The sequence below is a fragment of the Salvelinus alpinus genome, chromosome 12 (genome assembly GCF_045679555.1).
Source record: "Salvelinus alpinus chromosome 12, SLU_Salpinus.1, whole genome shotgun sequence".
Classification (NCBI taxonomy): Eukaryota; Metazoa; Chordata; class Actinopteri; order Salmoniformes; family Salmonidae; genus Salvelinus; species Salvelinus alpinus.
In genome coordinates this window covers 40,316,567-40,333,481 of record NC_092097.1, presented here as the reverse complement: position 1 = coordinate 40,333,481, position 16,915 = coordinate 40,316,567, and the positions used below count along the sequence as shown (strand labels likewise).

General features: G+C 41.7%; 2 protein-coding genes across 7 annotated transcripts in view; one reads left to right on the top strand and one right to left on the bottom strand.

The window, feature by feature from the left end:
- LOC139536077 (DENN domain-containing protein 2D-like) overlaps positions 1-8,790 on the bottom strand; it is a 29,141-nt gene extending 20,351 nt beyond the window's left edge. For 2 of the 6 annotated variants that reach the window (XM_071336216.1, XM_071336221.1), the window contains exons 1-6: positions 8,160-8,514; positions 4,993-5,091; positions 2,862-3,028; positions 2,223-2,335; positions 254-323; positions 95-172 (exon numbers count right to left, since the gene is read on the bottom strand). In XM_071336216.1, coding sequence (XP_071192317.1) covers positions 95-172; positions 254-323; positions 2,223-2,335; positions 2,862-3,028; positions 4,993-5,083 — 519 coding nt within the window. In that variant the 5' untranslated portion in view covers positions 5,084-5,091; positions 8,160-8,514. Of the gene's footprint in view, positions 1-94; positions 173-253; positions 324-2,222; positions 2,336-2,861; positions 3,029-4,992; positions 5,092-5,280; positions 5,358-7,730; positions 7,785-8,159 lie in introns of those variants that run through there. The other 4 variants (XM_071336217.1, XM_071336220.1, XM_071336219.1 and 1 more) reach the window with 4 other exon arrangements.
- On the top strand, positions 8,614-10,371 carry LOC139536079 (cryptochrome-1-like). The gene is made up of 3 exons (XM_071336223.1): positions 8,614-8,700; positions 9,451-9,699; positions 9,956-10,371. The coding sequence occupies exons 2-3, from the start codon at positions 9,649-9,651 to the stop codon at positions 10,253-10,255; spliced, it is 351 nt and encodes a 116-aa protein (XP_071192324.1). The 5' UTR covers positions 8,614-8,700; positions 9,451-9,648; the 3' UTR covers positions 10,256-10,371.
- Positions 10,372-16,915: the final 6,544 nt, after the last annotated feature.

Sequence of the window (16,915 nt, the reverse complement as noted above, 5' to 3'; positions counted from 1 at the left end):
GACAGGTCGTGGATGAGTTAGTAATAATAGATCAAAAAAAGTGAGTGAGTGAATATATAATGTGAGTGTGTATTACGACGCCCTCCCCGCTCACCTTGGAGAAGAGTCCAAAGCAGGCCACCTGGCTGATGATGCAATAGGCCTCCGGAGGCCGTGCCCCTTTGCCACTGGGCTGCAGGAACAACATGTCATGAGAAACTAAACACCGGAGAGTAATTCTCATGTCCTATGAATGACACCATGGATAATTTACCAGTAACCTCCTGCAGTAGCCATTCCTCCTACTGCCGTCGACCTCTGTCAACACGAAGGAGAATGTCTCACTGCAGAGAGAGAGAGAGAATAGAACATGTTGATCGACTACACATCTTTGTGCTTGGTACTCAGAGGTGTAGGTTCAGATTGAGGCTCAGAAGAATATTCAGATGTCATCATGATTCGTTTTCTTTAAACCATTTTTTTTTTACCCCTTTTTCTCCCCAATTTTGTGGTATCCAATTGGTAGTTACAGTCTTGTCGCTGCAACTCCCGTACAGACTCGGGAGGTAAAGGTTGAGAGCTGTGCGTCCTCCGAAACACAACCCAACCAAGCCATACTACTTCTTGACACAATGCCCACTTAACCCGGAAGCCAGCCGCACCAATGTGTCGGAGGAAACACCGTAAACCTGGCGACCGTGTTAGCGTGCACTGCGCCCAGCCCGCCACAGGAGTCGCTAGTGCGCGATGGGAGGATGACGCTGGGCCCATTGGTCTCTCGGTCGCGGCCGGAGGCGACAGAGCCTGGACTCGAACCCAGAATCTCTAGTGGCACAGCTGGCACTGCGATGCAGTGCCTTAGACCACCGCACCACTCTGGAGGCCCCATCGGAGTCGTTTTCATTCAGATTTTGTAGCAACGCTAATGAGTGCATCCATTCGTCTTGGTATTCTTGCAATTGTAAATTACACACACAATCACGGTGTACTCCAAGTAGGTCAGAGTATATAACATTGAGATTATAATTAGAATAGATGAATATAATAGAATGACCCACCCTGTTCTTCATTCACAATTGGTGGTTACATAATTATGCTTCCTCTCATCAACTCATCCATTCTCCCCCATCATACTTTAGCCTACATCATTTGTTGAATCCGATATTATAGCCTGTGTGTGAAAACCATAAAAGAATGACAAGCCCTCCTAAAACTGTCTACAACACCAGTTATGTTTGTGATATTACGATTCTAACAACGTCTGTGTTATATACACGTATTTACAGTGGGGCAAAAAAGTATTTAGTCAGCCACCAATTGTGCAAGTTCTCCCACTTAAAAAGATGAGAGGCCTGTAATGATGAAAATTATAGGCCTCTCTCATATTTTTAAGTGGGAGAACTTGCACAATTGGTGGCTGACTAAATACCTTTTTGCCCCACTGTAGGTAAAGCCAAGGACGAGGGGATGCATGGCTTAAATTATGGCAGAGTAATACTTTTTTTTAAATTCATGAGAAAATGACTGCTTTAGAGGTTTTATAGTAGCGACATGTAATTTAACTGGAAAAATGTATTAACCTACCTTTTAATGTGGCATGAACACAACCAGTCATGAGGTCATCGGATTAAAAAACAAATCACTTCAAAAGTAGGTTACCTTGGAACATTAGTCCAAAATAGAATCCGATCAACTGAAACAGCGCCCTTCTGTCTTACAGTATGTAGCCCCATTTATCTATGTCATGAACCAAATACTTTCTCTAGTATTTTACTGGGTGACTTCCACTTAAGTAACAGTCTATTAAAAAGAGGTATCTATACTTTTACTAAAGTATGACAATTTGGTGCTTTTCCACCACTGGTTGTTTGCAAGAGATGACAGATGATGCTTTGCACTCGTCGCACACAAACATACGCAGATTTGTTCTGCGTGTAGGTAAAACGGTTCGTGTAAAGCTCGCTGGAAACACTTCACCACATCCTGAAAACACTCTGCACAGCGTTGGGGGTGTGGGAGGACGAAGAAAGTAGATGTGTGTGATTGTTTGTCCCAGGTGTGATTGCATGTGCACACACACAAGAGAAAGCAGGTGTGTTTATTTTCAGCCAAGTGTGACACTGAACTGAAAAAATGGTTGAGAGAGAAAGAGAGAACACTCAGTGAGGGGGACCCAGAAACAGAGATCACAGAGAAAGAGTGAGAGATGAGCACAGAGAGATATGGTGAGAAGTGGCACGTACCTGGCATATTCAGTCAGGGGGGCCCAGTTCACCCCCTCTGGGAAACAGAAAAGCAGGATGGCTTTCAGGGACTTCTCTTCTTCGTCTCTCTGAGAGCGCCTCATGTTAGCTAGCTAAAACACACATTTTAGATTAGTGCTAATTTACTATCACAAACACTTCCTCAATGTGTGTGTGTGTGTCCAGCTGAAGTCGGAAGTTTACATAGACTTTAGTCAAATACATTTAAAACAATTCCTGACATTTAATCCTAGTAAACATTCCCTGTCTTCGGTCAGTTAGGATCACCACTCAAATGATGTCAATTAGCCTAACAGAAGCTCAGAAGCTTCTAAAGCCATGACATCATTTTCTGGAATTTTCCAAGTTCCAGTCAACTTAGTGTATGTAAACTTCTGACCCACTGGAATTGTGATACAGTTAATTATAAGTTAAATAATCTGTCTGTAAACAACTGTTGGAAAAATTACTTGTGTCTCGCACAAAGTAGATGTCCTAACCGACTTGCCAAAACTACAGTTTGTTAACAAGAAATTTGTGGAGTGGTTGAAAAACGAGTTTTAATGACTCCAACCTAAGTGTATGTAAACTTCCGACTTCAGCTGTATGTATGTATGTATGTATATATATCGGTTTGACCTTGGGGAACTGATATGTGATCTGGGGTTCGTACGTTCCTTCCCCTCTCTTCTTCCGTAGGCTGACCACCACCAGGTACTCAAAGAAGAGGTGACTCTGGTTCTGGGCCGAGGTCACCACTAGGGCTGGGGCTGTAGGCCGAGGCAGTGTCGAATCCCTATCACTCCCTAAAAGACAGACCGAAGACAGCAGTGAAGACAATTATTCATAAATACCATCAACTAACGGTGGCATGGACTCCAAGGAGGCTTTTCATTCCAAACATCACACGGCTGGGAACTGAAGATTGTACTTTGGTATGCAGCTAGTCAAGTAGGCCAAATAACTGTAAATCATGCATTGATGTTTATGGAATAATTAAAAAACAAAAATATAATTAAGTTAGGATTTAGCACTGTGTAAGTATACTGAATAATGGAAGAAGCTGATTAAACAGTATGATCATTACACAAGTGCACCTTGTGCTGGGGACAATTAAAGGCCACTAAAATGTGCAGTTTTGTTACACAATGCCACAGAGGTCTCTAAGTTGAGGGAGCGTGTAATTGGCATGCTGACTGTAGGAATGTCCACCAGAGCTGTTGCCAGAACATTTTCCTTTCTCAACCATAAACTGCCTCCAACGTCGTTTTAGAGAATTTGGCAGTACGCACCCTACCTTTTTTTAAGGCATCTGTATTCCCAGTCATGTGAAATCCATAGATCAGGGCATAATGAATTTATTTCAATTGACTGATTTCCTTATATGAACTGTAACATAGTAAAATCTTTGTTGCGTTTATATTTTTGATCAGTGTAGTTCAAGAGGATGCCTAAACCATGCTCTAGAGATTTTAAACATACAATACTCAAAGGAAACCACAGAGCTAAAGAACTAAGAGGAACACTGTGTTAACCAGTCCCATTCAAAACCCTAATTTTCCCAAACCCCTAATCTAAAAACATAACCTTAACACTAAAAACTAACCCCCTTAGAAATAGTATTTGACCTTGTGGGGAATAACAAAATGTCCCCACTTGGTCAAATCTCTCCCTCCCGCTCCCTCGTGTGTATGAAGTACCACATTGACACAAGGCGGTCTGCCATAGACAGGTAGTGGTGGCCTGATGGGTAGAAAATGACACAGCAGTGTTTCCCATATTAATTTAGCAGTGACAGGCCGCTGCAGCTAAATCGTTGCCACTACTCCAAAAAATAGGATTTAAAAAAGACAGTCGGGAGAATCTAAAATTCCATTGTATGGGGTCCCCATTGATTTTGTTACAATGTTTGAATCACTCAGCATAAGAACATGGCATAAGCCATGGGAAAATGTGTAGAATTTCTGAGAATTCACTTTAAAACAAATTCTCGCAGCCCGAAGACTAAATAGAATTGCAGGAAATTAGCCACACCCACAATGTTAGACAACGTGAGGATTTGTTAGGCAACGTGAGGATTTGTTAGGCAACGTGAGGATTTGTTAGGCAACGTGAGGATTTTACTTGTTACCCACCACCAGTGAGAGTCCGGTGTGACTGTGCCATTTTTTGAAAGACAAGCAAGTACCTTCCTCTACCACGTGACTCCGTGGGAAGAAGGGAAACCATTAACAATGCAAGTTAAGCCACAATAGAACCAGTAAGGCTAGATGGTCACTGACACACCTAATGACCTGCCACAATAGATGATATCCACACTGTCAAATACCAGGACCTGTATTTTACTAAACAATGTCTATTTGAGAAAAATGTCCAGCATGGTCAAGCATTAGGCTGGTTCTCTCAAATCGGAATTCCTCACATATCTCCAGAATAAGTGAATTTAGGAAAATATGCCTGTTTCATAAGTGTTTATAAGAGGTGTCCTTTGTTTTATGAATCCAATGGGTTTGCCTGAGTGAGAGGGGAACAAAGCAGTTGTGCCCAAATCTTTGTATGCTTGACAGGCATGTTTAGTTCATGACCAGCATGATTCATGCTTGCCTCTTACAGTCTGTTTGCTTAGAGTTCTGTGTTTAACCTTTTACAATAATGTATAATTTGTGTTCTATACACACTTGGGCTCTGTTCCACCCATAGCCATTTTCCCTAACCCCAAGTCACTATAGGCCCAAAATGGAACGGACCCACTTCTATACAAGACACTCACGGTCTCTGTGGAACGTCTCCTGGAGGGACGAGAACATGGTAGTGAGCAGTTTCATTGGCCCATGGTCCCCCGCATCAAGCTCATTGGACATCTTGGCGCCTGCAGAGGAAGGAAAAGCAGGGGAGTGAAGGACTGATAAGAGGATAGAAAGTAGCGTGTTAACATGGTGGAAAGCCCCTTGAGTTAGTTACTTTCACTTATCCTTATGATTAGAAAGAAAAGGTTGGAGGGGATTATTCAGTGATTATCATCATGTAAGAGATGGATAGTAGGAAAAATGACCCTCACTTTAAGTTTTACTTCCCTTTTCCCCTTGTTGAGCTCAGACAATAGTTATGGGACAGGATGTTGACATCAGGAAATTGACCAATAGGTAATTAATGAGAATGTGTCATCTTTTGTTGATGCCCTCTACAGACCGCAGGTTGAAAACTACATGAGAGTGCAAGAGAAGAGGTGAAGGAGACAAAGGGAGAGAAATACAGAGACATTTGGTTGACAGAGATTGAGTATGTGAGAGAGAGAACTCCCAACTTGAAAGTAGGTAAGAAAGACTGCTTAAACGTGTGTTGAAAGATCAAGCACAACACTTCCCACTTATTCAGCCCCTAAACAACAAGCCTTCAAATCAATTAAGCCAAAAATGTGGATAAGAGTTAACATGTCACATGCTGTAATTCAACATTCATGGTGCATCATACCAATATATATGATAGCAATCTGTAATGGCATTTACTCTGTGGAGGTTGGATCTATATCAAGCCTGACAGTATAGTGGGAGTAAACAGGAGGCATTTCAGGTGAAGTTGCATAAGTCATATGACCAGCTTTCCATTACAACAAATCACCGTGGATCTGAAAGAATTGGATAGGTATTAGCACAGCCCTTTTGGTAAGGTATAGCAGTATGGTAATAGCTCTGATAGTCTGAGTTGGATCATTAATCCCTACAAGACAATGTGGATTGCACTACTATAATATTATTTTTGTGTATTTAATGTACCGTCTAATGTATTGTGATTGTACACTAATGCCAGACATCTGAAATTGTCTCTGGAAAATCCAGTTCTATTCTACAGAAGTGACTAAGGCAATTTCTTTCCAGCCAGCTGTCACTGAACCAGTAGCACCAGATTGGTGAGTTTTGTTTTTCAAAGTTATTGCCCTGACACACTTATGTAACCATTACTTTACAGTTTTGATTTTTCAGTATTTGATGAGGGCATTCTGCCTTCTCCCTACAGTTCTCAGCCATTAGCATCGCCCAAGACGGGCTCATGTGAACTACAATCCCGACGCTGTGTTTTAAGGTTTAGAAACGTCAATAATCATCACTTGCAATATGGCTTTCGAAACATATGGCCCTCATCTTTCATCAGCGAGAAAGAATCCTTAAACTGATACAGTAAGTGTTGCACAGATCCAGACAGCTATGGGTGCCTCCATCTGATGAAAGTACATTTCTGATATACACATCCCGAGTCACCTTCACAGGTGTTCGGAGCAGGATAATTAGCACAGTGGTCACCTCGTCTTCCGTAAACAAGCACTGTTACATGGAGATATGGCTGTGTGGGAACACTAACCCTACCAAGGCGTGTATCAATTTAACCGTAAAAAAAATAAAAATAAATCTCGTTGAAATTAAAGAGAATGTCCTCATGCTTCCAAAACTGGGAAGCGACACGTGTTAATGTTCAGATTGAGCATAGGGGCTGTTGAAGCAGAAATCCATGAGGTCAAACAATTCCAAATGATAAACCTTACACCTTGGCTGGAGCTAAGAGTAAAGCATCTTCCTTCAGACCCTCTAAGATAACAAAACAGGCCAAACATGAGTGACTGAAAGATAACACACATGGAAGTGAAAAAGTTTCTAGTAAGTAACAAATGAGAGTTGGCCTTGGTGCCATTGAGATTTTAACTGTGGAGATCTACACTTCCTCTTTAATATTTCACCATCAGTCTCACAGACCTCTCATCATCCCTGTCTGACATACAATGCCTTGAGAAAATATTCATACCCCTTGGCATTTTCCATATCCCTTGACTTGTGTTTCAGCCTGAATTTAAATGCATTAAATTGAGATTGTGTCACAGGCCTACATACGATACCCCATAATGTCAAAGTGAAATTATTTATTTAACAAATGTATTAAAAATGAAAAGCTGAAATATCTTGAGTCAATATGTATTCAACCCTTTTGTTATGGCAAGCCTAAATAAGTTCAGGAGTAAAAATGTCACATCAAATTCTAGAGAAACACCTAGTGCAGTCTGCTTTCCAACAGACACTGGGAGCCAAATTCACCTTTCAGCAGGTCAATAACCTAAAAACACAAGGCCAAATATACACTGGAGTTGCTTACCAAGAAAACATTGAATGTTCCTGAGTGGCCTAGTTACTGTTTTGACTTAAATTGGCATGAAAATCTATGGCAAGACTTGAAAATGGCTGTCTAGCTATGTTCAACCACCAACTTGACAGAGCTTGAACAATTAAAAAAAAAAAAAAAAAGTGCAAATATTGTACAATCCCTGTGTGCAAAGCTCCGAGTTACCCAAAAAGCTATTACAGCTGTGATCGCTGCCAAAAAGTGATTGTAACATGTATTCACTCAGGAGGCTGAATACTTATGTAATTGAGATGCGTGTCGTCGTCCCCCTTCTTTCACTTTGACATGAGTATTGCGTAGATCGTTGACAAAAAATTACAATTAGATTCATTTCAAGCTCACCTTGTAACACCAAAATGTGGAAAAAGTCAAAGGGGTGTGAATACTTTGAAGGCTCTGTATGGGTGCAAGTAAAAATACATTATTTCAGTCACTTATGATATCCATAATATGTAATGGGAATATGGCACATTACAATGCTCTTCTAGTGTTATTCACATTTTCAATAGCCATTTACAAAATACAACATATACAGTATACAGGTGGAACTATATGCCATTGCCAACAGTTGGAGCAATGTTGAGTATAGTTGAGAATAGTCTACCATTGTAAACATTGAAAATCAATACATGCTGATGTGAAAGGTGTCTCTGTGTCTAACAAGCATATCATATGTACAGTTCATTAAACAAACAAAAAGTATGAAACTTAATGATATACACAACCATTACAGCAAGAAAAATAAACAGTATATCAATGTCAAATACTCACTTTCCGCTGAATAATTCAATCAGTTGCTTAATGTTCCCAAAACGTTTTAGTCGCTGTTCAATATCTGCCGTCTTTCACACCAGATAAACAAGCAAGCAACCCGTCGTTCAAATGCCTTCTTAACTAACTACCCGGCACACATGCAATCGATTTCCAGGAACCGTTTCTATTCCCCTCAGTGCTAGATGCGCCGCATTCTGCGGATGAACACTTGTGGAAGACAGCTAGTTCTCTTTATCCAGAAACTTTCATTTACAACACAGTTCTATGTGTAGCGTGAGTAGCCTACGGTTAAATTTGTTGATAGAATAGAACCGTACGCAGGTTATCGAGACGACAATAAAACTAATTTGACAGATACCATGACCGACGTCAGATGTGTGACCAAAGGGGACACTGACACGCCCTTTTCCAAAAGTTCCTTAAAGCCTATTGGAGGGCGCGTTGTCTAATTAATTTAGGGAGGTTGGTCTGCTTCAGAGAATATGGAAATAATTTCGTATTATTTAGCCTATCCATGTTTCCTCTAGGCTCTCATATGGTGATGTATTAAGCTAACTAATGTATATTCTCACACTGCACTAGAGACTGACATTCGTACATATTAACCATACTCTCTTTCCAAGCTGTCTTTGAACGTGATGAGTATGTCATCTTTATATTGGGGGTGTGTTTACACAGGCAGCACAATTCAGATTTTCTTTCACTAATTGGTATTTTCTACCAATCAGATCAGCGCTGCAAAAGATCTGATGTGGAAAGATCTGATGTGATTGGTCAAAAGACCAATTAGTGGATAAAATATCAGAATTGGGCTGCCTGTGTAAACGCATCCATAGTGTCACGACTGATTTCTCACGTCTATGCTCTCATATTATCTGACATGAATACAACAGTCAACAAGCAGGCTATGTTTCTCATGTTCCTGGTTGACTATTATATTTTGGTTATCCCTCCGACCATTTTCTAGTCATGCTTATTAAAAATGCATGCATGGGGCAATGGATCATAGACTGTAAATGAATGGCATAGCAGAGGCCCATAGGAGTCATCTTGAGACATTTTAGGGAAATGACTCCCCCTGGTGGAAAAGATAAGGATAGCAAAGACCACTAACATCCTTTTGTTTGTCAGTGCAACAAATGTTCCCTTTATTCCCTTATAATAATACAGTATTTGTTTTATGTCACCATAACCTCTAAATCCTGTTTGGTCGTTTTTTGGCATTTTCTCAGATAACTTGAAAATAAAGTTCTAGTATTTAACTTTTCCTCTACCTACTCTCCTACAGATTAATCAAGAGCTTGCTTGTCCCTGAGCATACACACACTGTTGTGTGTTTGCATAAGAAGCCAACCAGATTCAACCAGCCACCACCGAACCATCCACATGTTCCGGAAGGTGTCTGCTTCTCCATGACGTGCCCGTTCCTGGTGGGGCCACTGGAGTTGTCAGCGTGTGTGTACCCATCATCCTGAACAGGCCCTTCATGGAGGGGGGCATGTGCACCGGGGCCCTGCGCTGGAGATTCCTCCTGCAGGTCAGTGGGTTAACTAGGGTATCCTGATGAAGGGTTTATAGTAGCACATGCAGACATTACCTAGCCTATTAAGTGATTGTTTGGAATTGTTCTTGTACAGTTTTTTTTCTGATAGAAAGCAATACAACTCAATATGTTATGAAAGGGACTAGTTGGTCTCTAGAAACGTTGCACCAACAGAACTGCAAAATGAGTGGTCGGTCCATACAGAATGGTTTGAAATCACATTGACATGTTATTCTCCTTGGCCCTGCAGTGTCTGGAAAATCTCCACCGTAGTCTCCAGGCCCTGGGCTCCAGGCTGTATGTGCTCCAGGGAACCTACCAGGGGACAGTGAGGTGTCTGGTGGCCCAGTGGGGAGTCACCCAGCTCAGCATGGACACAGAGATAGAGTCCCACACGACACCCAACTGGACCAGGAGCTCCACATCATGGCCTGGGAACTGGGCCTCAACATACACACCACTGTGGCACACATGCTCTATGATGTCCAGGGCCGGATTAATGCAGAGGCTTACCGGGGCTGAAGCCCAAGAGGCAGCAAAAAAAAGATGAGAAAAAAAAACGTACATAAAAAGCCAAACATATATACATTATATATTAAATATGTAGTATATGTATATATTTTTTTTTACTGAAACCGCCAACCACAGGAGGATTCAGGAGCCTCAATGAGGGTAGATTAGCAGAGCGACAGCAGACAATCGTCAGATGAGATGAGAAGAATTGGGTAGCTGATTCAAATTTAAAAACTGCATAATAGCCCGAATGTGACTGATCAGTTGTGTGAGTCAGGGGCTGGGCCCAAGCCCATAGGGAGCCCATGAGGTTAATGTTTTATTTCATCCATTTTAGATTAAGGCTGTAACTTAACAAAATGTGGAAAAAGGGAAGGGGTCTGAATACATATAGATGAATGGCATAAATTAAACAAATCCTCAGCAATCTACACACATTACCCCATAATGACAAAGTGAAAACAGTTTTTTTTACATTTTTGCAAACGTATTAAACATAAAAACTGAAATACTTTATTTACATAATTATTCAGACCCTTTGCATCCTGTTTCCATTGATCATCATTAAGATGTTTCGACAACTTCATTGGAGTCCACCTGTGGTAAATTCAATTGATTGGACATTATTTGGAAAGGTACACACCTGTCTATATAAGGTTCCACAGTTGACAGTGTATGTCAGAACAAGAACCAAGCCATGAGGTTTTAGGAATTGTCCGTAGAGCTCCGAGATAGCATTGTTTCGAGGCACAGATCTGGGGAAGGGTACCAAAACATTTCTTCAGCATTGAAGGTCCCCAAGAACACAGTGGCCTCCATCATTCTTAAATGGAAGAAGTTTGGAACCACAAAGACTCTTCCTAGAGCTGGCTGGCCAAACTGAGCAATCGGGGAGAAGTGCATTGGTCAGGGTGCTGACCAAGAACCCGATGGTCACTCTGACAGCGCTCTAGAGTTCCTCTGTGGAGATAGGACAACCATCTCTGCAGCACTCCACCAATCAGGCTTTTATGGTAGAGTGGCCAGACGGAAGCCACTCCTCAGTAAAAGTCACATGACAGCCTGCTTGGAGTTTGCCAAAAGGCACCTAAAGGACTCTCAGACCGTGAGAAACAAAATTCTCTGGGCTGATGAAACCAAGATTGAACTCTTCGGCCTGTGTGCCAAGTGTCACGTCTGGAGGAAACCTGGCACCATCCCTACGGTGAAGCATGGTGGTGGCAGAATCATGCTGTGGGGATGTTTTTCAGCGGCAGGGACTGGGAGACTCGTCAGGATCGAGGGAAAGATGAACGGAGCAAAGTATAGAGAGATTCTTGATGAAAACCTGCTCCAGAGCGCTCAGGACCTCAGACTGGGGAGAAGGTTCACCTTCCAACAGAACAACAACCCTAAGCACACAGCCAAGACAATGCAGGAGTGGCTTCGGGACAAGTCTCTGAATGTCCTTGAGTGGACCAGCCAGAGCCCAGACTTGAACCCGATCGAACATCTCTGGAAAAACCTGAAAATAGCTGTGCAGCGACGCTCCCCATCCAACCTGCAGAGTTTCAGAGGATCTGCAGAGAAGAATGGGAGAAACTCCCCAAATACCCAAGAAGATTCGATGCTGTAATCGCTGCCAAAGGTGCTCCAACAAAGTACTGAGTAAAGGGTCTGAATACTTATGTAAAATGTAATATTTCAGTACATTTTTTATAAATTAGCAAACATTTCTCAACACTTGTTTTGGGCATGATGGTACCAAAAATGAGGAGAAGGAGGGCAGCATGACTGCTGGCTCTAAAATCAGTCACTTTACAAGGTGTCTCCAGTTGTTGGTGTACTCCAGTAGCTGACTGTCCTTCTCTCTGCATCTCCCTGTGCCCTGTGTGTGTCAAGTGTTTGAGGAGCACCTGTTGGATGCAGACTACAGTATAAATGCAGAGAACTGGATTTGGTTGTCTGCCAGTGCCTTCTTCCACCAGTACACATGCATCTTCTGCCCCGTACGTTTCGGATGACACACAGACCCTAAAGAGGGACAGTGGAGCCAAGTTGTTGAACCCTGACACCAACGATCGCAAACGCAATACCAGACCGTGCAAACTGGATCCACGTGGACGAAGAGGTCATGTGACCAACCACATCCATAAAAACATAAACCCTGCCCTAGTAATTGAGCTCATGCCCCCTAAAAACATATCCGTAAAAACATGGATAGCCTCTTCCCCCACCTTCAACATCTGATCTGAGAGCAGTGGCCAGCTTTTCCATACAGAGTAGTCTTGTTCCTAGCAGTAAGTCTTCAGGATGGGGCGGCAGGTAGCCTAGTGGTTAAGCGTGTTGCGCCAGTAACCATAAGGTCGCTGGTTTGAATTCCCGACCGACTAGGTGAAAAATCTGTCGATGAAAGGCACTTAACCCTAATTTCTCCCTTAAGTCTCTCTGATGGCTAAAATGTAAGACAATCTCTGGTAGCAAGAAGCATCAACTGTGGTGTGGCTGCTTTCCTCCAAGACCTGCTGTAATCCTTTCCAGGGGAGATAAAACATTTCCTGTTGGGGTGTATTCTCAAGCCTTTGCAGTAGTCTTAGGTTAAAAGACTGGGATACAGTTGGACTGTGTGTGTGCACAGACTGTTGGAATGCATTGAATTTCACGTGCACTTGTTTTGTTGCATTTTATCTCGTTGTGGTGGAAGGCTGGCTCTGAAGCTGAGGGGTAAACATCGCAGAAATGTTCATTCAACTGTCGTACTTCACATGCTTTTCACAGGCCTCTGTAAGGCAGAGAGCCAAGGGGCTTAAATCTAGGACTTGACAGAGATAGGTATGCTGCAGGTGTGACAGTCAGCTTTCACATCTATTATTGGAAGAGACACATTCTTCTTCAGTACAGTCTGTATGGCACTGCCATCACAGGAGACCATTCAGGAACAGAGAGATGTTTTTCTCTAGGCCGGCAGTGGGCCAGGCGGCTGTCTGTTTCGAAGAACCTCGCCACCTTCACCGTTGGCATGGCAACCAACACTCACTTGCTTCATGATGATCACAGTGCTTCCTGATGCTATGACTCACTTTGAGATCTCTGTGCATATTGACTAGGCTAACGTTATTTGAGGGTATTTTCATAAATATCTGTTTTACCGTTTAGAAATGAAAGCACTTTATGTATCCATTTGACTACGTTTTTTTTGGGGGGGGACAAATTCACTTATAGTGTATTATTATTATTATATATTTTTTATTTAAACTTTATTTAACTAAGAAAGTCAGTTAACAACAAATTATTATTTACAATGATGGCCTACCCCAGCCAAACCCTCCCCTAACCCGGACGACGCTGGGCTAACCCGGGTCTGTAGGATAGTACCACCCCGCAAAAAAACAGGGGGGTAAAACAAAAAATGTAGCTCAGTTGGTAGAGCATAGCGCTTGTAACGCCAGGGTAGTTAGTGGGTTTGAGTCTTGTGACCAGCCATAGGTAAAATGTATGCACACCTAACTAAGTCACTTTGTATGAAAGCATCTGCTAAATGGCATATATCATTACTTATTATTAGATCAGACTAACCTAGTAATTTGCTTGTGTTACAGCTTTGATGAACGGGTTGAGACCAAATAGAGACTACACTGAGTCAGTCATGTGTGTCAATAAATGAGGGTCAACACTTGGATCAAGAGCCCCATGTCTTATCTGAAAAGCAGGTCACCACCTGGGGAGGTATCCAGACCACCCACTGAGATGGAGGCTGAGATAGTTCTGGAACACCAGTGGCCCAATTCAGATACTTCTAGAATGCATTTGGAGAGATTTTAAACTGGGACCAGTGGCGGTCAGTGCTGTTTAAAATGAGGGAGGACAATTTTAAAGCTATTACATGATCCTCAAATTTTCCCTATACCCATCATGAGGTTGCTACAACCTAGCCAATGAATGAAAGTTTACAACATACAGTTGAAGTCGGAAGTTTACATACACCGTAACCAAATACATTTAAACTCAGTTTTTCACAATTCCTGACATTTAATCCTAGTAAAAATTCCTTGTCTTAGGTCAGTTAGGATCACCACTTGATTTTAAGAATGTGAAATGTCAGAATACTAGTAGAGAGAATTATTTATTTCAGCTTGTATTTCTTTCATCACATTCCCAGTGGGTCAGAAGTTTACATACACTCAATTAGTATTTCGTAGCACTGCCTTTAAATTGTTTAACTTGGGTCAAACGTTTCAGGTAGTCTTCCACAAGCTTCCCACAATAAGTTGGGTGAATTTTGGCCCATTCCTCCTGACAGACCTGGTGTAACTGAGTCAGGTTTGTAGGCCTCCTTGCTCCCACACGCCTTTTCAGTTCTGCACACAAATTTTCTATAGGATTGAGGTCAGGGCTTTGTGATGGCCACTCCAATACCTTGACTTTGTTGTGCTTAAGCCATTTTGCCACAACTTTGTAAGTATGCTTGCAGTCATTGTCCATTTGGAAGACCCATTTGCGACCAAGCTTTAACTTCCTGACTGATGTCTTGAGATGTTGCTTCAATATATCCACAGAATTTTCCTGCCTCATGATGCCATCTATTTTGTGAAGTGTACCAGTCCCTCCTGCAGCGAAGCACCCCTACAACATGATGCTGCCACCCGCGTGCTTCACGGTTGGGATGGTGTTCTTCGGCTTGCAAGCCTCCCCCTTTTCCCTCCAAACATAACGATGGTCATTATGGCCAAACAGTTCTATTTTTGTTTCATCAGACCAGAGGACTATTTCCAAAAAGTACGATCTTTGTCCCCATATGCAGTTGCAAACTGTAGTCCGGCTTTTTTTATGGCGGTTTTGGAGCAGTGGCTTCTTCCTTGCTGAGCGGCCTTTCAGGTTATGTCGATATAGGACTCGTTTTACTGTGGATATAGATACTTTTGTACCTGTTTCCTCCAGCATCTTCACAAGGTCCTTTCCTGTTGTTCTGGGATTGATTTGCACTTTTCGCACCAAAGTACATTCATCTCTAGGAGACAGAACGTGTCTCCTTCCTTAGCAGTATGAAGGCTGCGTGGTCCCATGGTGTATATACTTGCGTACTATTTGTTTTAGTACTTGCGTACTACTATGTTTGTACAGATGAACGTGGTACCTTCAGGCGTGTGGAAATTGCTCCCAAGGATGAAACAGACTTGTGGAGGTCTAAAAAAAATAATCTGAGGTCTTGGCTGATTTCTTTTGATTTTCCCATGATGTCAAGCAAAGAGGCACTGAGTTTGAAGGTAGGCCTTGAAATACATCCACAGGTACACCTCCAATTGACCCAAATTATGTCAACTAGCCTATCAGAAGCTTCTAAAGCCATGACATCATTTTCTGGAGTTTTTCAAGCTGTTTAAAGGCACAGTCAACTTAGTGCATGTAAACGTCTAACCCACTGGAATTGTGATATAGTGAATTATAAGTGAAATAATCTGTCTGTAAACAATTGTTGGAAAAATTACTTGTGTCATACACAAAGTAGATGTCCTAACCGACTTGCCAAAACTATAGTTTGTTAACAATAAATTTGTGGAGTGGTTGAAAAACGAATTTTAATGACTCCAACCTGAGTGTATGTAAACTTCTGACTTCAACTGTAGGTGCACACAGGTCAAGAGAAATCTAGCTGATATAGGGTGTAATTATTAGTCCAACAGTTGCAAACAAGATAATTTTTTCCCGATGGCAATAAATTAGTTAAACCAAAAGCTTACCTTGACTTGGAAGAGTTCCAGTGTTGTGTTGGAAAGTCATAGCCAACTATCTAACACAGCATCCCTCTGTTTGAGCAGGGTGTTTCAGTAGGCTAAACTAGCTAGCTGCATTTGCTAGCTCAGTAAGTGAAACTGGAGAAAAAAAAGCGATGTAATCTCAACTATTGTCTTTCTCTCTCTTTGAGTTAACTACTCACCACTTTTTATGCACTGCAGTGCTAGCTAGCTGTAGCTTCAGTACTAGATGTATTCTCTGATCCTTTGATTGGGTGGGAAACATGTCAGTTCATGCTGCAAAAGCTCTGATAGGTATGAGGACGTCCTCCGGAACTTGTCATAATTACTGTGTAAGTCTATGGAAGTGGGTGAGAACCATGAGCTTCTTAAGTTTTGTTTTGAAGTCAATGTACCCAGAGGAGGACGGAAGCTAGTTGTCCTCCGGCTACACCATGGTGCTACCCTACAGAGTGCTATTAAGGCTACTGTAGACCTTCATTGCAAAATAGTGTGCTCTAATCAATTATTTGGTGAAGTGATTATATTTAGTATAGTTTTATCTAAAAATTATAACTTTTAAAATGTTTTACCATTTTTATTTGTATGAAATTCACTAAGGAGGATGGTTCTCCCCTTCCTCCTATGAGGAGCCTCAACTGACCTGGACAGATAGAGCTCTTGAACCAGGGTTTGCCATGACATGTTTTTATGAATTAGGATGCTGTTACCTAATGATGAACACAATATATTTCCTTCGCTGAAACACAGGATTTCTGTGATAAGGGTCCATATAGAGTTATTATATTGTTGGTATGGTGTAACATATCTTATCTTAGACAAATGCTGAATAAACAAACGTTATATATTTCTCACCTGTTGTTATTTAGTTGAATGAATGTATTACCAAATTATAAAAGATGTACTGATTCTTATGAATTATATGCCATGTCGTGATTTTTTTGATAGCTATAGTCCAAAGGGTC